This window comes from Sorex araneus, chromosome 4, assembly GCF_027595985.1.
Source record: "Sorex araneus isolate mSorAra2 chromosome 4, mSorAra2.pri, whole genome shotgun sequence".
In the NCBI taxonomy this organism is placed as follows: Eukaryota; Metazoa; Chordata; class Mammalia; order Eulipotyphla; family Soricidae; genus Sorex; species Sorex araneus.
Genome location: NC_073305.1, coordinates 135,642,205 through 135,663,690, shown reverse-complemented (window position 1 = coordinate 135,663,690; position 21,486 = coordinate 135,642,205). Strand labels below are relative to the sequence as shown.

The 21,486-nt window shown below is 42.0% G+C and overlaps 1 protein-coding gene across 1 annotated transcript in view; it reads left to right on the top strand.

Moving 5' to 3' along the window:
- AK9 (adenylate kinase 9) overlaps positions 1–21,486 on the top strand; it is a 145,311-nt gene that overhangs the window by 98,616 nt on the left and 25,209 nt on the right. Inside the window, exons 26-28 of the mRNA XM_055136724.1 lie at positions 1,047–1,112; positions 17,523–17,726; positions 18,108–18,326. Coding sequence (XP_054992699.1) covers positions 1,047–1,112; positions 17,523–17,726; positions 18,108–18,326 — 489 coding nt within the window. The remainder of the gene's footprint in view (positions 1–1,046; positions 1,113–17,522; positions 17,727–18,107; positions 18,327–21,486) is intronic.

Genomic DNA, 21,486 nt, shown 5'->3' with positions numbered 1-21,486 from the left:
ACTTATACCTACAAATATTTCTTGAGTGTAAAACGTAAATTCTAAAAATACATCTGACACTCAACAATGACAAGTCAAAGCAGCAGGGGTCCTGATTGTCTTGACCCAAATTCCCAAAGCACATCTTCTGGCAGCCCTTGATCTCACAGTTCCTAAAGGAATTTCAATTTTGCCAGCTAATAAGCCCCCAAAGTCAAGGGGTGTCCATTAACTTCCATATAATCCTTGGGGACAGACCACAGCATTAGTTTTAGAGACCCCCCAGAAGGATTAGAAGACATGCATCATATTTTTAAAGGAATCCAAAGTGCACATGTTTTCCTAATATGTGTATATGTATATACACACATGTATGTACATGTGTATACATACATGTGTGTACATACATGTGTGTACATACATATATATGTGTATTTACACACATATATATAAAAGCTCTGTTAGGTGGCTATGTTGTAATAGTAAGATAAAAGATGACCAAGTACGGGCTGGAGTGATAGCACAGCTGTTAGGGTGTTTGCCTTGTACACGGCCAACCCAGATTCGATTCCCAGCATCCCATATTGTCCCCCGAGCATCCCCAGGAGTAATTCCTGAGTGCAGAGCCAGGAGCAACCCCTGTGCATCATTGCTGGGTGTGACCCAAAAAGCAAAACAAACAAACAAACAAAAAAGATGACCAAGCACTTTTAGCAAGTTGCGTGCCAGTATTGTCCTGTTGCCCTGTTTTTGCTTGTATGGAATCTACCTCTCCACCAAAAGCAAACTAAAAAGTAACATATTTTCTAAGTTTGAAATTCTGAAGTTTGTAGAAATAATGACTGACCCAAGTGTTACTTGTCCCTCTGCAGAAAAACAGATGACTCAGAGGTCCAAAGGCACAAAGGATGTAGTGGCATAACTATCACCATCCACATACTTTTCTGGAAAATTCACTAACCTCCACCCAAATGTTATTCCCACTTTGGGAGGAAAAAAATTGTTAATATATGAAAGTGATTTTATCATTACTTATGAGAAGTGTTAAATGTCTTTTTCTTTAACAGAATGATATGATTTCTAAAAGAAGGGCAGAACTTTTAGCAGAGAAAGAAAAGAAAAGGAGAGAGGAAGTAAGTAAAAATTGTTTTTGATTTGGTTTGGGGGAACTCCCCAACAGGGCAGCACGGGAGCCATTCCCAGCAATATAAAGACCACATGGTTCAGTACTAGGGCAGGAAGACAGGAGCCGCCAAGCCCTGCAGAGCCATCTAGCTACCAGGGTCATCTGGCAGTGCCCAGGGGCCTTCGGGGCTGTGCCCAGCACTGTTCGGTGGGCTATGTGGTGCCGAGGTTCAAGCCTGACACAGGTAAAGCATGCACCACCCTAACTGGTAAGTCATCTACCTAGCGCCCCAAATCATTTGTTCTTGTGATGCAGGTATTGAACCCAGGGCCTCACACTTGCAGTGCAAGTGCTAAGTCACATGCACAGCCCCCCATCTTTTGAATTTTATGTTTCAATGCTCTTACATTGGTTTACGACATTGTATAAGTTTTTAGTATGTAATATCACCCTTCCACATCTGTAATACTACAGGATAATCACCACTAAAAGTCTAAATTTGCATCTATAATCCTGCACTTCACCCCCTTTAACCCACCCACCCTGGCCCTGATCCTCTCGGTAACCTCCAAACTGTTCTTTAGATCTGATTGCTTTGTTCTTGTTTGGTGTGTTTGTTTTCCTTTCCTTTCCTTTCCTTTTCCTTTCTTTCCTTTCCTTTTCCTTTCTTTTCTTTTCTTTTCTTTTATTATTGAATCACCATGAAAAAAGTTACAAAGCTTTCAGGTTTAAGTCTCAGTCATACAATAATCAAACCCCCATCCCTTCACCAGTGCACATGTTCCACCACCAAGAACCCCAGTATACCTCCCATCCCACCCAACCCCGACCTGTGTGGCTAATGATCTTCACTTTACTCTCTATATACTTTGATTACATTCAATATTTCAACAGAAAACTCACTGTTATTATTTGGAATTTTCCCCCAACAATTAAACCTGCTGAAAAGGCATCATTTGATAATACGTTTTCCATTGCGGAGAATAAAGAGTATATGAGGTCACACGACCGCAACAGCGGCCACGTGGTTTTGGATTTCTGTTATTTTAGTAATTAAGTCCAGAGAAATTTCTGCCAGAAGTTGCATCACTGCAAGCTCGTACCTACGGTTAGTGGGCTCTATAAGATGGCGGTCACCATGGGGCCACTGCCACCACCGCCGCTACGTTGGAAAGGGAAGGCTGAGAGAGAAACACCTTTCCCCTCCTGGGGCTACATGGGGTCACAGCTCAGTTCACAGGCTAGAGGCATTTCTTTAAGAAGCCGCTGGGTGCCGAAAGTAGTTAGTAGGCCTCCAGGATCATGGTCTTTTAGGAGCAGAGGAGCCGTTCATGTGTGGCAGCTCCAACTTTTCTTTTTTCATCAAAGTAACACTGTATTATAAGTTCACATAAATTTCAAGTGAGTGTCATTGAAAATCAGCATGAGTACATATACTATATTAATTCACTGGATCACTGTCATCACGTTGTTTGTTGATTTACTCGGACGGACCCCAGTAACATCTCTATTCCTCCCAGCCCTGAGATTTTAGCAGCCTCTCCTTACTCATCATTCCCAACGATTGGAGGCTTTTTCAGGGCCAGGAGAATGAGACCTATCATTACTGTTTTTGGCATATCGAATATGCCATGGGTAGCTTGCCAGGCTCTGCCCGTGCAGGCAGGATACTCTTGGTAGCTTGCCAGGCTTTCTGAGAGGTGTGTGTATGTGTGCATACATATATGTATATATACATATATGTGTGTGTATTACTATGATTTGTTGCCTATATCTGAACTCCATCAAATATGGTTCAAATATGGTATGGTAATTATGGAAAAATAGGTAGGAAGTATCTTATAATGTGTCTGGAAAGTGGCCTGGAGCGTGGCATTGTTTGGGTGGTGTAGGTCGGACTATATTAATTATCAAAATTATTTTCTTTAAAAGCATAACATCCATGCCCTTCTTCTGTCTCTCCCTAGATATACAGACCATATGTGTACATATATAAAGATGCATAGAAAAGTTATTAAAAGAAGTAAACAGTTTGTGTATAAGCAGTAAAATCATATATTCTTTAACTATTTTATATTCTTTAACTATTTGCAATGACCTTTTGCTTTGTTTTGTTTTGTTTTTGCTTTTTGGGTCACACTCACCAATGCCCAGGGGGTATGCCTGGCTCTGTACTCAGGAATTACTCCTGGTGGTGCTTGGGGGAGCATATGGGATGCCGGGGATTGAACCCAAGTTGGCAACGTGCAAGGCAAACGCCCTACCTGCTGTGCTATCATTCTGGCTCCTTGTTATATTTTTTTTAATCAGAAAAAAAAAAGAACATTTTAAAGGAAAGAGAACCACAAACGATGTTTAAATAATCTAATATAAAGTACAATACTACAGCGAACATTGCATCTTTCTGGTTTTCACTTTTGATTTTCACCCTCCCAGGTCACAGGGATATGGAATGGGAACTTAGGTCAAGGACAGAGAGCCTGTGAGGTTGTCCTGGAAGTAAAATCTCCGTTATCTTTTGTTTTATTTTTGTTTTTAGGCCACACCTGATGCCTAAGCACTCATCCCTGGCTCTAAGTTCAGGGACCACTCCTGGCAGGGCTCAGGGAACCATATGGGGTACTGCGTGACCAAGTGCAAGGCAAACACCTTAACCCCTTAAAATCTCAATTATCTTGAGACAAGAGTGGCAGGGGACAAAGCCAAAGACCCCCTTAGTCATGAATGGTAAAGAGTTCTCAGTACAGATACTTCATCTGCTGATTCTTTCCAAAAAAAATGAAGATCATGGGTTTTGTTTTAAAAGGCACTATTTTCAAATTAACCTGCTGAGCCCAGTCAAACTAGTTCTGTAAAGGGTCTGAAACTTTTATCATCAACTTCTGTGTTTCCTCATAACCAAGTCAAGAGGACCTCTCCGCCTTCTTCCACACACTTGGCACCTTTGTAATCCTCAATCCCAAGTAGCAAGACATTGACTCTGCTATGATTCTTCACTGTAGATTCTTCCCAGATTTTTGTATTTGATATGATTTTTATTCACCAGTCAACTGTTCTCACTGCACCTCTTATCAAACCGACTCTTGTGTCATTTGAAAGGACTACTCAAACCCTATAACAAAACCCACCCCTTTGAGAGGGAGGCAGAGGGTACTGGGAGAAAAACGGTGCCTGTTGTGCGTCAGGAAAGAATCATTTCCCATTTACTGTCCTACTATGCGCTGCTCTGGTTCCTGTGACACTTGCTTTCTTCTCTGCTTCTGGGGATTGTCTCCAAGTTGTTGACTTCTGGAATTTTTACATTTCTCAGTGTGCTTCTACTATTTTTTTTCCTCTGTGACTCTCCAAAGAGATGGTAATAATTTCCTAAAAGTATACAAATGTGAAGAAAAGCAATGTGTTACTGACTGTTTCATTTGCGGGAAGGTGCAAAATAAAAATAGTAAAAGGACAGCTACAATGTGGTTGGAATGAGAAAGCAAGTGCCTTCTAAGTATGCAGCCCTGGGTTTTGATCCCTGTCCTCATATACAACCCCTACTAATACCATCTGTAGTGACCCTGGTATCCCCATGCCATCACCAGGTGTGCTCCCAAAGCGGCAGCAACAGCAGCAAACAAAATTTTTAAAAAATAAAATTAAAATACCTTTCAGAGAGCCCGGCAAGCTATTGAGAGTATCTCGCCCACACGGTGATACCTGTGGCATATTTGATACGCCAAAAACAGTAACAGCAGGTCTCACAATGGAGACGTTACTGGTGCCTGCTTGAGCAAATCGATGAGCAACGTGATGACAGTGCTACAGTGCTACTGTGAGAATTAAAACTTTGTGGTTTTTTTTTTAACTTTCAATGGGATTTTTATAAGATCTATTCTACTGCCTCAAACAAAGACTAAACCAAATGCAGGATCTCTTAGTGGAACTGTTAAGCCAATGAAGGCGACACCCTGAGTCAGACCTCTTCTGAATCCACTTGGACCTCGGAGATTACTTTTATGAACAGAGCCAAGTCTTCTCATCCTTGGCCTCTGCACGGATGATGTAGTTCTGTGATTCATCTTTTTTGCAACTAACTGGGGAGCCAAAGTCAGATAAAAACCCTTGTGGATTTGTCCTCTAACACGTAACAAAACTTACTGCCTTTACTCTCTGATCTTTTAGGAGCAAATTAAACCTTTTTTTTTAAGCTTTGAAAGTCACTTCCACCTTTAGGTGCCTACTTCATTTATTTCATTGGAAAATGTCGCCATCTTGTGGGCTTTTTGTTTCTAAACACCTTTGAACACTACTCAATAAACCAACCCCTTCGCTAAGAAATTTGACACTATTAACCTTCCAACTCCTTAATAACATTTCTATTTTATCATTTGCTGTAAAATATGTTGATACTTCCTAAGTAAGGTCTTTATCGTCCCAATTTTGATGCTAGCCACTGTTTCCTATTAGAAAATGGCAACTCAAGCTAGAAACAGGCTCAGTGAAATTATGATGTATCCTCTGGAGTATGCGTACGTACTACCGATGTTGCCAAGATCTATAAGACTCCATCCTTACAGTACTCTGTGTCAATAAATAATTGTTGATAGCCATGGCATGAATCTAGTCATCAATCTTTGGTCTACCACTTAACCATGTTTTTTCTGGACATGCCATTCTTTTGAACCTCTTTGTACCTCAAGAGTTTATAAAATAGGACTGATACTCAAGGACGATTATAAAACTTACTGGCTGTGTATGTGGTAATTATTTGATTAATGTTATTGTGTTCTGTCAGTGGTTATGCTCAAGGGAGGAATTTTGTTTCTCAGGGAACGTTTAACAATGTCTGGAAACATTTGTGATTGTCACAGCTAGAAGAAGCTTCTGGCATCTCAGACTAGAGGCCAGGGATGCTGCTAACCATCCTACAATTTACCAAAGAGCCCTGACAGTTTCCAAATGTCAGTAGGACTACAGTTGAGAAATCCTGTCCTGCATAGAACTGAATTGTGCTTTACTATCATATTTTTAAAGTATTTTTTAAGCAATTCTGGAAGAAATAATCCAAGTTTTCTTGTTTTTCCACTAGAATGCAGTTATCTCTGGACATGGCTACTGTAGCGCTTCAGGCTCCAGCCACCCTGAGCTGCTTTGATGGACACAGCAAACACTTTGCCTGGCTCCATGCTGGTGCACTTTTGTCCCTTTTCCTAGAATGTCCTGTGGTTTTTCTGTTAAAAGTCCTTCAATGTTCACAACAAATTCACTTCTGTAAAACTTTCCTCTCATTTCATCTTCCATAATTCAACACCCTGGCACAGTTAGCTCTAAATCTACTGGTTCTCTTAAATAGCTTCTTTCTTGTAAGGATTTGGGATAGGTTTTTATTCCCTACTATTATGAATTCCTTTGGAACAGTGTGACTCTGTCTCTGTCTCTGTCTCTCTCTCTGTCTCTCTCTCTCTTTCTCTTTCTCTGTTTCTCTGTCTCTCTCTCCCCTCTTGTTTACCCTGTGCTGAAAGATATATGGACTAGAAAGAAAGCAATACATTTTGAGTGGATGAATGAAGCAAATTACATGTTTAGATACTAGAGCACAGCATATAGAAACACTGTTTGGTTTCCTACTTTCTGGGAATTTTCCATTCCTTTTTTGGAGACTTGAAGGTGAGCAAGTCCGCTGACCCTGAGCAGCACTGGCTTAGAATCAAAGTAAGCCATCTGGAAGGCCAATGCAACAATAGGAAGTAGCTAATCAAAGATTTATCTCTTTTATGTTATCTAGTTAGAGTATTTCCCAACTTTAATTCTGAAACCATGGTTTTTGTATGTTTGTGTGTGCCCATCAGTAAAGATATTTGCATTTATCTTTTTAAATTAAAAATTTTTATTATCAGTGGATTCCAATAGCATGTATATTTCAGGAGTACCATTTTGCATGTCTTGCATTCATTATTTGGAGGTATTATTTTAATTCACATTAAATATCAAGATAGCATTCAAGGATATTATGGGGTTTTGCCATTTAAACAATCACTGTATCACTGTATCACTGTCATCCCATTGTTCGTTAATTTACTCGAGCAGGCACCAGTAACGTCTCTATTACACTCAGCCTTGAGATTTTAGCAGCCTCTCCTTACTCATCTTTCCCAACAGTTGGAAGTTCTTTCAGGGGAATGACACCTATCGTTACTGTTTTTGGCATATCGAATACACCACGGGTAGCTTGCCAGGCTCTGTTGTGTGGTCAGATTACTCTCGGTAACTTGCCGGGCTCTCTGAGAGGCATGTATATATCTTTTACTGTATTTGGGATGTGAATATGCCATGGGGAGCTTTCAAGGCTCTCCCGTGGGGGCAATAGACTCTTGGTAGCTTGTCAGGTTCTCTAAGAGGGAGAACAAGGCTATTAGAAGCAGCTGTGTGCTTCCGGGTGCTTGGTCTTACAGTCTCTGGGTGTTGGCTGTTGGTGTGAGATTACATGGCGAGGGGGGGTAGTTTGCGGGTGTGGCTGCCAATGAGGGGTCTCATTGGCAAATGAGGAGTCTGTGTGGAGAAGGCCCAGTTCCAATCCGAGCAGGCTTGGAGATTTCAGCCCCGGATCCCGCACACCTGGGTTTCTCTGCCGGTCCCTTCATGCATGAGGCTTGATTGTTTTGTTAAACAATCATTTAGCAAAAATAAAATTATTACCACATATAGCATAATATTAGTAATTGGGAAAGTTGAAGTAAAACTTTGGATTTCTAAATTTCATTATTACATGACAAGTTATGCCAATAAGTTATTTGCTACAGAAAAGTTATGAGAAAAATTAAGTATACACTATAAAATATTTAAAATAACAAAAATTAATAAACCAATATCATACCGTCAATATCAAATATTTTAAACAATAACATTGTATTACTATCTGCATGCAAGTTTATGCCTAGAAAAATCCAAGGAAATTAATTAAAAATCTTTAGAACTAATTGCATATATTTGTGAGCTAGAAAAAAAGATACTTCAAAAATCAATAAAACAAAACCCAAACTAAAACTAAAAGTGAAGTGGAAAAAATAGTTAATAAGAGTAACAATTTTCGAAATATTTATGTAGAAAAAGCATAAAGACATTAGGCAAAAGCATGAGACAATTATGACTCAAAACCTTTCAGAATCATCCTTATATTTAGGTGTAGGTGGAGTGAATCAATCACATCATGTGTTTGAGGATAAAATGTTATTGTCCAGAAGTGATCTCTATTCTCCAGAAGTGCTCCTGGTACATGCCTTACCATAAAATAAGTTTCATTGTTTTCATGTATTTTAGGATAAAGTCCTAGCTTTGGAAACTGGCCTTGTCTAGTCATAATGGATCTAGAAAGGACTTGTCTTTCCATTATCACACCTCCATATTCCAACCAAAGTGAACTCTTGGTTTTAGAACATGCCCTCTCATGCCTCTGGGTCTGTTCCTGTGAATGAAATGCTCCAGCACTCTGCTTCTCTGCTTCTTCTTACCCTATACATGGTGTTGGTCTCACTTCTGAAAGCACTTTGGCCAGCAGTGACCTCCCCATCCCTGCCTAAGGAGTCAGGATAAACTCCTTTGTGTGTGTTGTCATATTAGTATGAATTCAACTGTCTTGTAAAGGCTGGGTTCCATCTTATTTTGCTCTATAGTCTCATAACCTGCTGAATCTTTTTCATTCCTCTGACAGTCAAGCAGAAGCTTCTTAGTTTAAGAATTTGTTTATCTCTGTCTCCACTTGCTTGGTCAATGGTGTTTCATCTTTAAAGATGCCTTTAGCTTTGATGTCATGGAAAGTTTTTTCAACATCTTCTTCAATGGACCTTATGGATTCTGGTCTCATGTTGAGGTCTTTAATCCATTTTTCTCTGACTTGTGCAAGGTGATAGGTAGAGGTCTGAGCCCATTTTTGGCATGTAGCTTTCCAGTTTTGCCAGCACCATTTGTTAAAGAGGCTTTCCTTGCTCTATATTTCTTGATCCCTTATCAAAGATTAGATGATCATGCATTTGAGGGTATATGTAGGGATATTCAACCCTATTTCACTGATCTGCGGATCTGTCTTTGTTCCAATACCATGCTGTTTTAATTATTACCCCTTGAAGTACAGTTTGAAGTTGAGGAAGATGATGCCTCCCATCTTTCTTTTCCCACAAATTGCTCTAGGTATTCATGGTGATTTATTGTTCCATATGAATTTCAGGAGTGTTTGATTAATTTCTTTGAAGAATGTAATGGGTATCCTTATAGGGATCACAGTGAATCTGTAAGATGCTTTGGGGAATATTGCCATTTTGACAATGTTGATTCTTCCAATCCATGAGCAGGGGATGTGTTTCCATTTCCTTGTGTCTTCTTTTATCTGAAGTAGAGTTTTGTATTTTTCTTTTGTACAGGTCCTTTACCTCCTTAGGTAAGCTGATTCTGAGGTACTTGATTTTCTGAGGCATGACTATGAACGAGATTTTTTTTTCATATCACTTTCTTCTCTCTCATTATTTCCATATAGAAAATGCTTGGACTTTGGGGTATTTATTTAATACAATTCTGTTTATGCACAGTAGAAGGTAAAACAATTTTATCTAAATCTTTTCACTCACTTAGAGTTTATTAAAATTTACACTGGGGGCCGGAGCGATAGCACAGCGGGTAGGGCGTTTGCCTTGCATGCGGCTGACCCGAGTTCGATCCCCGGCATCCCATATGGTCTCCCAAGCACCGCCAGGAGTAATTCCTGAGTGCAGAGCCAGGAGTAACCCCTGAGCATCGCTGGGTGTGACCCAAAAAGCAAAAATAAAATAAAATAAAATAAATAAATAAATAAAATTTACACTGTTAAACACATAAAAAAGTTTGCTTTAAAAAGTGCGATAGTAAGAGATAGTCTCTTACCTTTAGCAGACTTTGGGCTGGAGCAATAATACAGCAGGTATGGTATTTGCCTTTTATGCAGCCAACCCAGGTTCAATCCCTGGCACCCAGTATGTTTCCACAAGCACATCAGGAGTGATCCCTGAGCACAGAGCCAGGAGTAGGCCCTGATCACCACTGGGTGTGGCCCAAAAGTCAAAAAACAAACAAATAAGCAAAACACCCAGTCTTGGCAGACTCACTTTGAAGAACTTCCTAGAAATTTCAGAAAGTGAATGATTGCAATAATTGGGGAATCAATTGTGATGACTGGGTAATAATTCCTTTTGCAAGTCAAACATTTTCCAGCTCTTCAATTTTATAAAAAAATTGGGAAAGGATCTAAGAGAATTGTCAGCTAATAGATCACTTATAGTACTTATCGATGATAGACAACTGATTTAGTTTTGGCATGTTACTCCAGTGGAACTCAAAAAATGGAGTGGCATCAACTCAATACAATTCAAGTGCCATCACACATTTGTAAGAACGCTTGCAGTTATACACATGGAAAATAGAAACAAAATAACTGGAGTATGCTCTCCTATCTTAATAGTGAATGATATAAATACATGTATATGTAAATTAATGATCAATCCCATGAAGAGATGAATGGCCATGGGTCAGAGAGATAGTACAATGGGCAGGGAGCTTTGTTAGCACATAGCTGACCCAGTTTTGATCCCTAGTACCCCATGTCTTGACCTGAGTCTTCCAGGTATGATCCATGAATTCAGAGTCAGGTATACACCCTCACTCAGCACAGCAGAGTATGGCCCAAAAAACAATAATAAAAAAAGGAGTGATGAATCTCCCATGAAACTTTTTTTTCTTATGTACATTCAAATAGTTGCAATGACATCAATTTAATCACAGAAAAGTTAAAAATCATCACTGGCATATCAGTTTTATGGGTGATATGAGTGAATGGTATAGCCATATATCCAAAAGTCAGATTCAACAAAACTGAAAACATGAGATCTAAGCTGGAACCACTGAAACTTTGTAATGTGCCTGTCAAGTTGTCAAGCAGGGATGGGTTAAGGGTTAGGGTGGGAAGGAAATATGGGAACGCTGGTGGAGAGAATTTGACACTGGTGGTGGGATTGAAATATTATATGTCTGAAACTCAGCTATCAATCACTTGTATCACTTGTCATCCCGTTGCTCACTGATTTGCTCAAGTGGGTTCCAGTAACGTCTCCATTCATCCCTGTTGCGTGCTAGTGTAGCCCAGTGGCGTCTGCTCGCTCCAGAATACGAAGAGCCTCAAACCGTTCATTCAGGGTCTTGATGAAGAAGTCTGACAATCTCGTAGGTGGGCGACCAGGCATCCTTTTGACGTCCCATGGAATCCAGCTGGTAATAGCTCTAGTCCAGTGGTCATCTCCAAATCGCATTACATGTCCGGCCCATCTGATTTTTGACACCTTGGCAAATGAGACAGCATCCCTGATTCTCGATCACCGATGGAGGTGAGAACTCCAGATTCCTCTCTCACTTGAGTGAAATGTGATATTCCAAGCATAGCTCTTTTGATTCCTCTTTGGGATACCCAAATAGCGTTCTTATCCTGTTCTCATAGGGCCCAAGTCTCTGAGGTGTATGTTAGTGTAGGAATAATGGTGGAGTCAAAAAGATGTACTCAGTCAGAGGTTCTTTGTTCTCTTAACCACTTCTTCGACACTCTTGAAGGCATTACATGCTGCTTTCTTCCTCGTGCACAGTTCTGGCACCAAGTTGTTCCTCATGTTGAGTTCTCAAACCAGGTACACATAGCTGCTACATTTGGAGATGTGCGTTCCATTGAGAGCAAATGGAACATCAGGAACTAGTGGAACTAGTTCGTTTCTCATGAACATTGTTTAGCTGAGATTCAGCCATAGTCCAACCTTTCCACACTCATGGTCGAAGTCAGCCAGCATTTGTGCCACTTGGCTAATGTTCAGTGTTATTAGAATGATGTCATCAGCGAAGCAGAGGTGGTTTAGTTGCCCACTGTCTATCTTCACTCTTCCTTCCCATTCCAGTCATCACATGATGTTCTTGAGGATGGTACTGAAGAGTTTTGGTGAAATGGTATCACCCTGCCGAACCACTCTCTTTATGTCGATGATCATTTCCTTGTAGAATGGTGAGATCCTGGTGGTGAATCTGTAATACAGATCACAGAGGATCCTGATGTACTGAGTTTGAATGCCCTGTTTGACTAGGGCTTCAACGACCGCTTCAGTTTCAAAAGAACCAAAGGCCTTCTTTAAATTAATGAATGTTAGACAGAACGGCATCTTGAACTCTTGAGAAACCTCAATGAGCTTGGTCACCATGCGGATATGGTCAATCATGTTGAATCCTTTTCAGAACCTGGCTTGCTCACAAGGTTGCATGGAGAAGAACTGTTCCTCGGAACATGCAACAATAGAGGCGTCGGTGTTGTCGGTGTCCTCGTCAACACGAACTTGGCCATGAGCATTGATTCGTTCAAATGCCTAATAACCCGAATCGGATGTTTACATTTGAATAGATGTGGCTTATTGCCAACAGTTTCTATCTTCACTGTCTATGCACCAACATCCAACTATGACGAAGAAGAAATTGAGAAGTTCTACATGGAGAAGTTCTATAAAGAAGACCACACCTCTTATAAGATCATTGTCGGTGACTTCAATGGAAAAGGTTATCCACGACTTCTACTTGGATCTCTTCCATAGCCATGTTCACCTGCCCACATTCCAAAATTCTGCAGGATGGATATGTTGTTTCCAGTGTTCTCCCTTCCGAAATCCGACACACCATTTCGTCAGTATAGAAGCATACAGCACCCAGTCCAGACAAGGTCAGACCCGAACACCTGAAGAATCTGCTGCCAGTATTCAGCAATACACTGGCTGGGCTCTTCACACACTACCTGTCTGAATGCAAGATTCTGTCCCAATGGGAAACCAGTAGGACCGTCCTGTTGTACAAGAAGGGAGATATCCCCGACATCGGCAACTGTTGCCTGATCTGCCTGTTGTCCACCGTCTACAAGTTATTCACTCGAGAGTGTGTACTCACAGGAGTGTGTACTCATGGGAGTGTTTGCTCAAGGGAATGTGTACTCACAGGAATATTTGCTCATGGAAGTGTGTACTCACGGGAGTGTTTGCTCATGGGAGTATGTACTTTTTGTTACCCATTAAATTGGCTAATTTTCTTAAAGACAGTAATATTTGGAGTACTCGGAAGTGTGTACTCATGGGACTGTGTACTCATGGGAGTGTGTACTCACGTGTTTGATCATGGGAGTGTGTACTCATGGGAGTATGTATACGTGGGAGTTTGTGCTCACGGGAGTGCACACTCATGGGACTGCTTGCTCATGGGAGTGTGCACTCACGGGAGTGCTCGCTCACCAGAGTGCGCACTCACAGGAGTGTGCATTCACGGGAGTGTTTGCTCACGGGAGTGGGCACTCCCGGGAGTGCGCACTCACCGGAATGTGCACTCACGTGAATGTGCACTCACGGGACTGGGCACTCATGGCAGTGCTCACTCACGGGAGTGCTCGCTCACCATAGTGTGCACTCACAGGAGTGTTTGCTCACGGGAGTGGGCACTCACCGGAGTGCGCACTCACGGGAGTGTTTGCTCACGTGAGTGCGCACTCAGGGGAGTGTTTGCTTATGGGAGTGAGCACTCACGGCAGTGCTTACTCACCGGAGTGTGTGCTCACGGGACTGCTCACTCACCACAGTGTGCACTCACGGGAGTGTGCACTCATGGGAGTGCTTGCTCACGGGAATATGTACGTTTTTGTTACCCATTAAATTGGCTAATTTTCTTAAATGCAATACTATTTGGGCCTGAAGAGATAGTACAAAAGGTACTATATACACACTCCCGTGTGCACTCACGGGAGTGCTCACTCACGGGAGTGCTCACTCACGGGAGTTTGCACTCATGGGACTGCTCGCTCTCGGGAGTGTGTATTCATGGGAGTGTTTGTTCACGGGAGTGTGTACGTTTTTTTACCCATTAAATTGGCTAATTTTCTTAAAGGCAATACTATTTGGGGCTGAAGAGATAGTACAAAAGGTACTATACACACTCCTGTGTTTACTCACAGGAGTGTGTACTCACGTGAGTGTTTGTTCACTTGGAGTGTTTGCTCACGGGAGTTTGTACTCACAGGAGTGTTTGCTCGCGGGATTGTGTGCTTCCAGATGTGTTTGCTCGAGGGAGTGTGTACTCACGGAAGTGTGTGCTCACGGGAGTGTGTACTCATGGAGTGTGTACTCATTGAGTCTGTGCTCTCAGAGTTTATACTCATGGGAGTCTGTACTCAGGAGTTTGTGCTCGCGGAGTCCGCACTCATGGGGTTCGTTCGTACCCACGGATTCTGTGCCTGCGGAGTCTGTGTTGGCGAAATCTGTGCTCACAGAGTGGGTACTCATGGACTCTATTCATGGGAGTCTGTGCTCGCGGATCTATACTCACGAAGTCCGTATTCACAGGAGTATAATCTCGCAGGGCCTGTGCTCGTGGAGTCTGTGCTCACAGGCGCCTGTACTCGCGGGGTCCTGAATGCACAGGACCCAGTACTCCCAGAGCCTCCCCTGGACCCCTGAGTTAAAACAAGGCGAGCCCAGAGACCACACAGCAGCCATGAGGCTGGAGCTGCCTTGGGCGGACCCCGCCCACACCCCAGAGGCCTGCAGGCAGCCAGGTGCATCCCTGCCTCCTCCTGCTGATCCACGAATGCGTCTGCGCAGAGGCGGCAAGGAACCTGTACCCGGCGTCCAGGAATGCTGGCCCTGGACAGAGTTACTGTGCTTCACCCTGCCAGCACTCCCCGGAAGGCCACAGGTCCGACAGTGGCGCTGGCCACAGCCCCAGCAAGCGCTGCTCAGTTCCTGGCCTGGCCCATCTCCGGCCTGGCCTCCCCTTCCCAGAGTGGGACGCGGGCTCTTTGATTCAGGAAGCCGCTGACACGCAGGCGCGCAGTTAGCCCTTGCCGGCTCCCCATGGGCACGCCACAGCTCCGGCCACATCAACCATGGTCACACAGGTGAGCTCAGCTGGGCAGTGACACGAGCAACTTCCCTAGGCACGAGCACTGCCCCCAGGAGAGGGGCGGCCTCTCCTTTTTCAAGCCTTTGTTTGTCCCTTTCATCAAAGGACACGCACCTGCTGGGCAACAGTAGTGGCACAGCTGCAGTGACCCCAGGACTAGGAACCTGTCCAGCTCCGAGGTCCTACAGGTGGGCAGGGAAGTGGCCATGTTTTTCTTTTAGTAGAAAATGCCCTATATATCTGATTGGGCTAGCAGTATCTTCTAGAAAGATATGAGGCATACATTTCCATTACTCTTAAAGGGGAGACAGCTTTGTTGTCCGTGATCTACAAGTTATTCACTCGAGTCATCCTGAATAGGCTTGGCAGGACACTAGATGAAGGACAATCATGCGAGCAAGCCAGCTATCAATAACTTTGTAAATCACAGTTCTTTAATAAAAATTTTTAAAGTTAACAAGTAATTGTAATTTATATCTACAATATATTAACAGAGATGTATAATACTATGATACTCTAAAGGCATTAGGACATAAAGTGCATTGCTTAGTGCAGAATTACACAGTAGGCTCTAATGGAGGAAAGAAGCCACCGTGTGAAGTTTTGGCATTTAAAAAGTGCTTGTTTGCGAGTGGATACCATTATATGGAATAAAATTTGCTGTGGCATTTAGATTCATTATGTCACATTTAAAGGTGACATCCGACACACAAACCAAAGCGACTTGCTGCGGAGGTAGCCCTGGACTTTTCAATCGGCCCTTTCCGCTGGGCTGCTCCTATTGTATCCAGAACAAGCACCTCAAAACACATTGTCTAGCATTGCCTTTTCGGCAGGTATGAGTGGTCGTGGGACTGGTCTCGAAATATTGAAGGTAACTAAAGTACAGAAAGAGAGTATTGTGCAAATTGTCTGCCACACAATCGGGGGGGGGGGTGTGGAATGGGTGGGGTGGGGGCATCCTGGGGATTTGGGTGGTAGAAAACGTGCACTGGTGAAGGGATGGGTGTTTGACGACTGTATGATCAAACTCAAACATGAAAGTTTTGTTATTGTACCTTACAGTGAATCAATAAAAATAAATAAATAAATAAATAAAATATAAAAATAAAGGTGACATCTTAGCTATTTTAAAATGTCAGTACATGAGCCAGAGGGGTACTACAGTGGACAGGGCTCTTGTCTTGCACATATTGGATCCAGATTCAATCCCTGGCATTTCATATGCGCCCCCCACCCCCATCCTGCCAGGAATGATCCCTGAGCATTGTGTTAGGAGTAAACCCCAAGCATGCTAGGTGTGGCTCCCAAAACCAAATTAATTAATTAAATGTCAGTACGGTATTATGGTGGGCTAGAGCGATAGCACAGTGGGTAGGGTGTCTGCCTTGCATACTGTTGACCCGGGTTTGATTCCTCCATCCCTTTGAGAGCTCAGCAAGCTACTGAGAGTATCCTGCCTGCAAGGCAGAGCCTGGCAAGCTATCCATGGCGTATTTGATATGCCAAAAAACAGTAACAAGTCTCACAATGGAGACGTTACTGGTGCCCACTCGAGCAAATCGATGAGCAACAGGATGACAGTGACAGTGATACAGTGATATGGTATTATGGAAATACCATATTTTAAAATTTTCATCAAAATTTAGATACCTATGCAAAATTAATTTTAAAAATTTTTTTCAGGATAACACTAGCATACATATCTTTTATTTGTTTTTTGAAGGATTCTCTTATAGTGAGGCTAGAAGAAAAAAGGGATAAAGGAAGATATTATAGTGACAAGTAGGAATTGGTCAGAGTCCTTATTTGGACATAGACTACTGGGGATATTTATGATTATTTAAAAAACACACATAATACACTTAGATTGGAGGTTGGTGATGCTTCAGACTTCTGGTCCTTTTTTATGTTTCTCTACTACAAATTCATGATAGACTTGAAAAATGCATTATTGGGAGTGATGATCTCTCTTATTCAGTGAAAAACGGAGCAAATAAGCCTCATTTAAATAGCAGCAATTCACCCTCCTAGATCACTATAGAGGTAGAGTGAGTCTAGAAGGTACGGTGAGTCTAAAAGGTATTAAATGTTCATGTAACAGATAGTTATATATTTACTATAAAATTTTTGATGCAAAATTCAGGTATTTAAAAATATTCTAGATGACTACTTGGTTTTATAGGGGCCACACCCCATAGACCTGGGAGGGAGGCAATGCGGGAAAGGTTTTCTTGGCAATATTCATAGCAGGCCTGAAGGGATCAGCTGCAGTGCTAAAGGTTCAGCAGTTCTGGAGGCCAGGAGAACTATATCCAATGACTATATCAGAGACCATGTGGTGATTGCGATAAAACTATAATATGTTAAATTTTGCTTTACCACTGCAAGACATATAAATGCCCCCATTACATACTTTATATCTGTAGTAAAAGGAGTTATTTTCCCCTAGCTTGGTAGAGACGATGATGAAACAACTGAGGAAGAGCCAGACGATGATGATGATATTGAAAATATCCTGGAAGATGAGTTTCCAAAAGATGATGACGATTTAAATGAAGAAGAAGAAGAACAGGAAGCTGATGCAATTGATCGTCTGAGAACTGAAATAGGAGAAAAGTTTGAGATAGATATGGGTAATATGCAAATGATACAGGTTAGTACTTTGCTATGGTTTTCCATAATTCAAGAAGTAATAATTGAGAATTCTTTTTAAAAGTATTATAGTATATACCCTGGTTAGCCTCTTTTTTTTAACATCGCAGAAGAAATCTCTTTCTTAGGATTATAGTCCTCCTTGTCAGTACAACTTACAACTGTGAAAACAAGTTACTAACATGAGGGCAACATGACAACAGCGTAGGAATAAAGATTTAGATGCCAGCACACAGTCCCTCAGAAGTGGAAAGTATTTGTTCTTTAGACTGAGGTAGTCTGAAGTAGTCTGAGGTAGTCAACAGCAGTGTCTATGTGCTGTGACAGAGTACTACTGTTATCTTTTCCCACTGAAATGAATTCATTTTATTTTTCTTCACAGGAAGAATTTGAGAAGCTTCTGGTACCAGTAATTGCCATTAATGGAGCCCGGAAAATCCACATTGTTGAATATATCTTAAATACAAAACTGAAGCCACTGGTAGAAAATCGGGCAAGCATTTTTGAGAAATGTTATCCAATATCACCAGCCCTTGCTCAGAAAATGATCAATTTTACCTACAAGCATGTCAGTTCTTTTGGCTATTGGGACCCTGTGAAGGTAAGATCAGCAAATATATCTGAAAGTTAGGTTGCTTTTATAAAAGCACATCAAAGGCTAGAAAGAGAGCACAGGGATTAAGGCATTTGCCTTGCATGTGGATGATCCTGATTTGATATCTGACACCTCAAGTGGTCATTCCTGATCTCAGAGCCAGCTGTAAACACTGAGCATAGTTGAGTGTGGCCCCAAAACAACATCAACAAAGGTTATTCAAAGGAAGGGACCAGGAATAGCCTGGTACTAAAACACCTGCTTTGCCAGCTTGAGAACTGGCATTTGAGATCACTATAGAGGGAGAGTGGGTCTAGATGGTATAGCACTGTCTGTAGCTCTGTCATCCCATTGTTCATCGATTTGCTGGAGCTGGCACCAGTAACATCTCCATTGTGACACTTGTTGTTACTATTTTGGGCATATCGAATACTCCACGGGTAGCTTGCCAGGCTCTGCCATGCAGGCGAGATACTCTCGGTAGCTTGCCGGGCTCTCCGAGAGGGACAGGTATATAGTGAATCTAAAAGGTATTAAGTGTTCATGTAACAGATATTTATATACTTACTATAAATTTTTTGATGCAAAATCCAGGTATTTAAAAATATTCTAGATGACCACTTAGCAGTGTCACTCATTATTTCATGGTTTTATAGGGGCCACACCCCATAGACCTGGGACACACACACACACACACACACACACACACGCACAGGCATGCTGAATGAGATCCCTGTAGCTCTGCTGTTCACGAACACAAGCACCACAACTAAGAGTGTGGTCTCCAGCACAACCTAGTGTCTGTGACCACCACAGCTAAAGTGTGTAACCCCCAGCAAGCACTGTAACTCATGTGCATCCCTTGGTAAGCACACATCTAAAGTCTACAGGTGCAAAACTTCCAACAAGCACCACTCACTACCAAGTGCATATGATACAGTCACTGCAATATCTACAAAACCAACTAGGAGGAATTGGGAAGGGGTAGGAAAAGTGTGTCTCAGAAGACTATGACCATTTCAAAACTTGTAAATTTGTATCATATTGGGGGCAGAGCAGGGGAAGCTGCCAGTGTGCAGGGGCTGCATCCAGTGGAGCCTGGGAGACCATGCAGTTGCCAGGGATTGAACCTATGGTTCCTACATACAAGGCAAACATCTTAACCTCGATGCTATCTCTCTGCCCCTGAAGATGTGTATTTTTTTTTTTTGCTTTTTGGGTCACACCTGGCAATGCACAGGGGTTACTCCTGGCTCTGCACTCAGGAATCACTCCTGGCGGTGCTCGGGGGCCATATGGGATGCTGGGATTCGAACCCGGGTCGGTCGCGTGCAAGGCAAACGCCCTACCCGCTGTGCTATCACTCCAGCCCCAAGATGTGTATTTTTAAGCAATGTGGGCAAAAGAATTTCATTCCATTGGAGTTCGTTGGTTTCAAATATTGAATAATTTTCAACAAATCATTAGAAAATAGTCTGTACTAAGAACCCGTTCATCACAGCTCTAGTCCAGGGAAAATGAGTAGTGAATGACTACAGGGATGTCTTTTATCATGGACTTTATACTCTATTGGGTTGGAAGGGATGATAAGCAATCAGTAAACAAACAAACACATTCTTGTCCGGTAGTAGAAAGTGCTATAAAGACAATGAAAGGATGTCCTGTGATAGCAACCTGCTCTCTAGGCAAGTGTACCTTCTTGTTTTCATTGGTGATATGAACACTATGACCTCTAGAATCAGGTCACCTGAGTTCAGATCTACCATTCACTAGCTGAATGGCCTGAGCAAAATTCTTAACCTCACTGATCTGCACAACGGAAATGAGAATAGTCTGTACCCAGTAAAGTAGGTTCTGGGGTACTTTTGTGGTCAGTCAAAAGTCAAAAGTCAAAAAGTCAAACAAAAGTGGTCAGTCAAAATGAAGGTGCAGTCACTTATAATATAATTCTTAATCACTGTCACTGTATCACTGTCATCCCGTTGCTCATCGATTTGCTGAGTAGGTACCAGTAATGTCTCCCTTGTGAGACTTGTTGTTACTGTTTTTGGCATATCGAATACACCATGGGTAGCTTGCCAGGCTCAGCCATGCGGGCGAGATACTCTCGGTAGCTTGCCAGGCTTTCTGAGAGGGGCGGAGGAATCGAACCCGGGTCAGCCTCGTGCAAGGCAAACGCCCTATCCACTGTGCTATCGCTCCAGCCCAATATTTTTTTAATTTTTTAAAATACCACATGGTTTTTTGAGTACCACTAGAAGTGACCCCAAACACCGCCAAGTGTGCCACATTCATTAAAATAACAGGTGTAAAATTTCAGGGAAGTTGGATATTTGGGATACATCTAATGAGCTTATTCCATGCTAATGATTGATGGTGTGTCCCAAATAGGAATCTTAACACTCCTTGGTCACTGGATTCTACCATTTCCTTTGCCTAGCCACTTCCTGATTCTATGTGGCAGTCAGGATACCATATTCTAGACAATCAGGTCTCAGTCCAGGAAATAATTTGTAAAAATTATAACTGCAAGGGCTGGAGCGATAGTAAAGCAGGTAGGGTTCTGGTCTTGCACACAGCAGATCTGGGTTTGATCCGCAGCATCCCATATGGTCTCCTGAGCCCTTCAGAAGCGATTCTTTCTTTTTTAAATTAAAAAATACATAATTTTTATAAAAGAACTGTGATTTACAAAGTTATTAATAGTTGAATTTTAGGCATATAGTATTTTAACAACAATCCCACCACCAGTATCATCTTCCCTCCACCAGTGTTTCCATATTCCCTCCCTGCAGAGCCAGGGGTAATCCCTGATCCCTGCTGGGTGTGGTCCAAGAACCACCCTCTTCTGCCAAAAATTAAAATAGCATACCTGACATTTTAATAATTATATCTGGTATTTTGGATCATTTTTGTCTTGGAACCTTATTTCATATTTTCAGCGATTCCATCAGATGGGTAGAATGGATATTGAAATCCCAGTTTTTAAGAGAATGGAACTCCACTAAAGTGGAATGATTTGCCCCTTACTCTGTACTCAGGGACCATTACTGACAGTATTTAGAGGTGGTGCCAAGGATATAACTGGGGTCCATGTAAGCAAAACAAATGTTTTAACCCCTATACTTTCTCTCCCGTCCTTAAATACTTTGTTTTACATAATTTT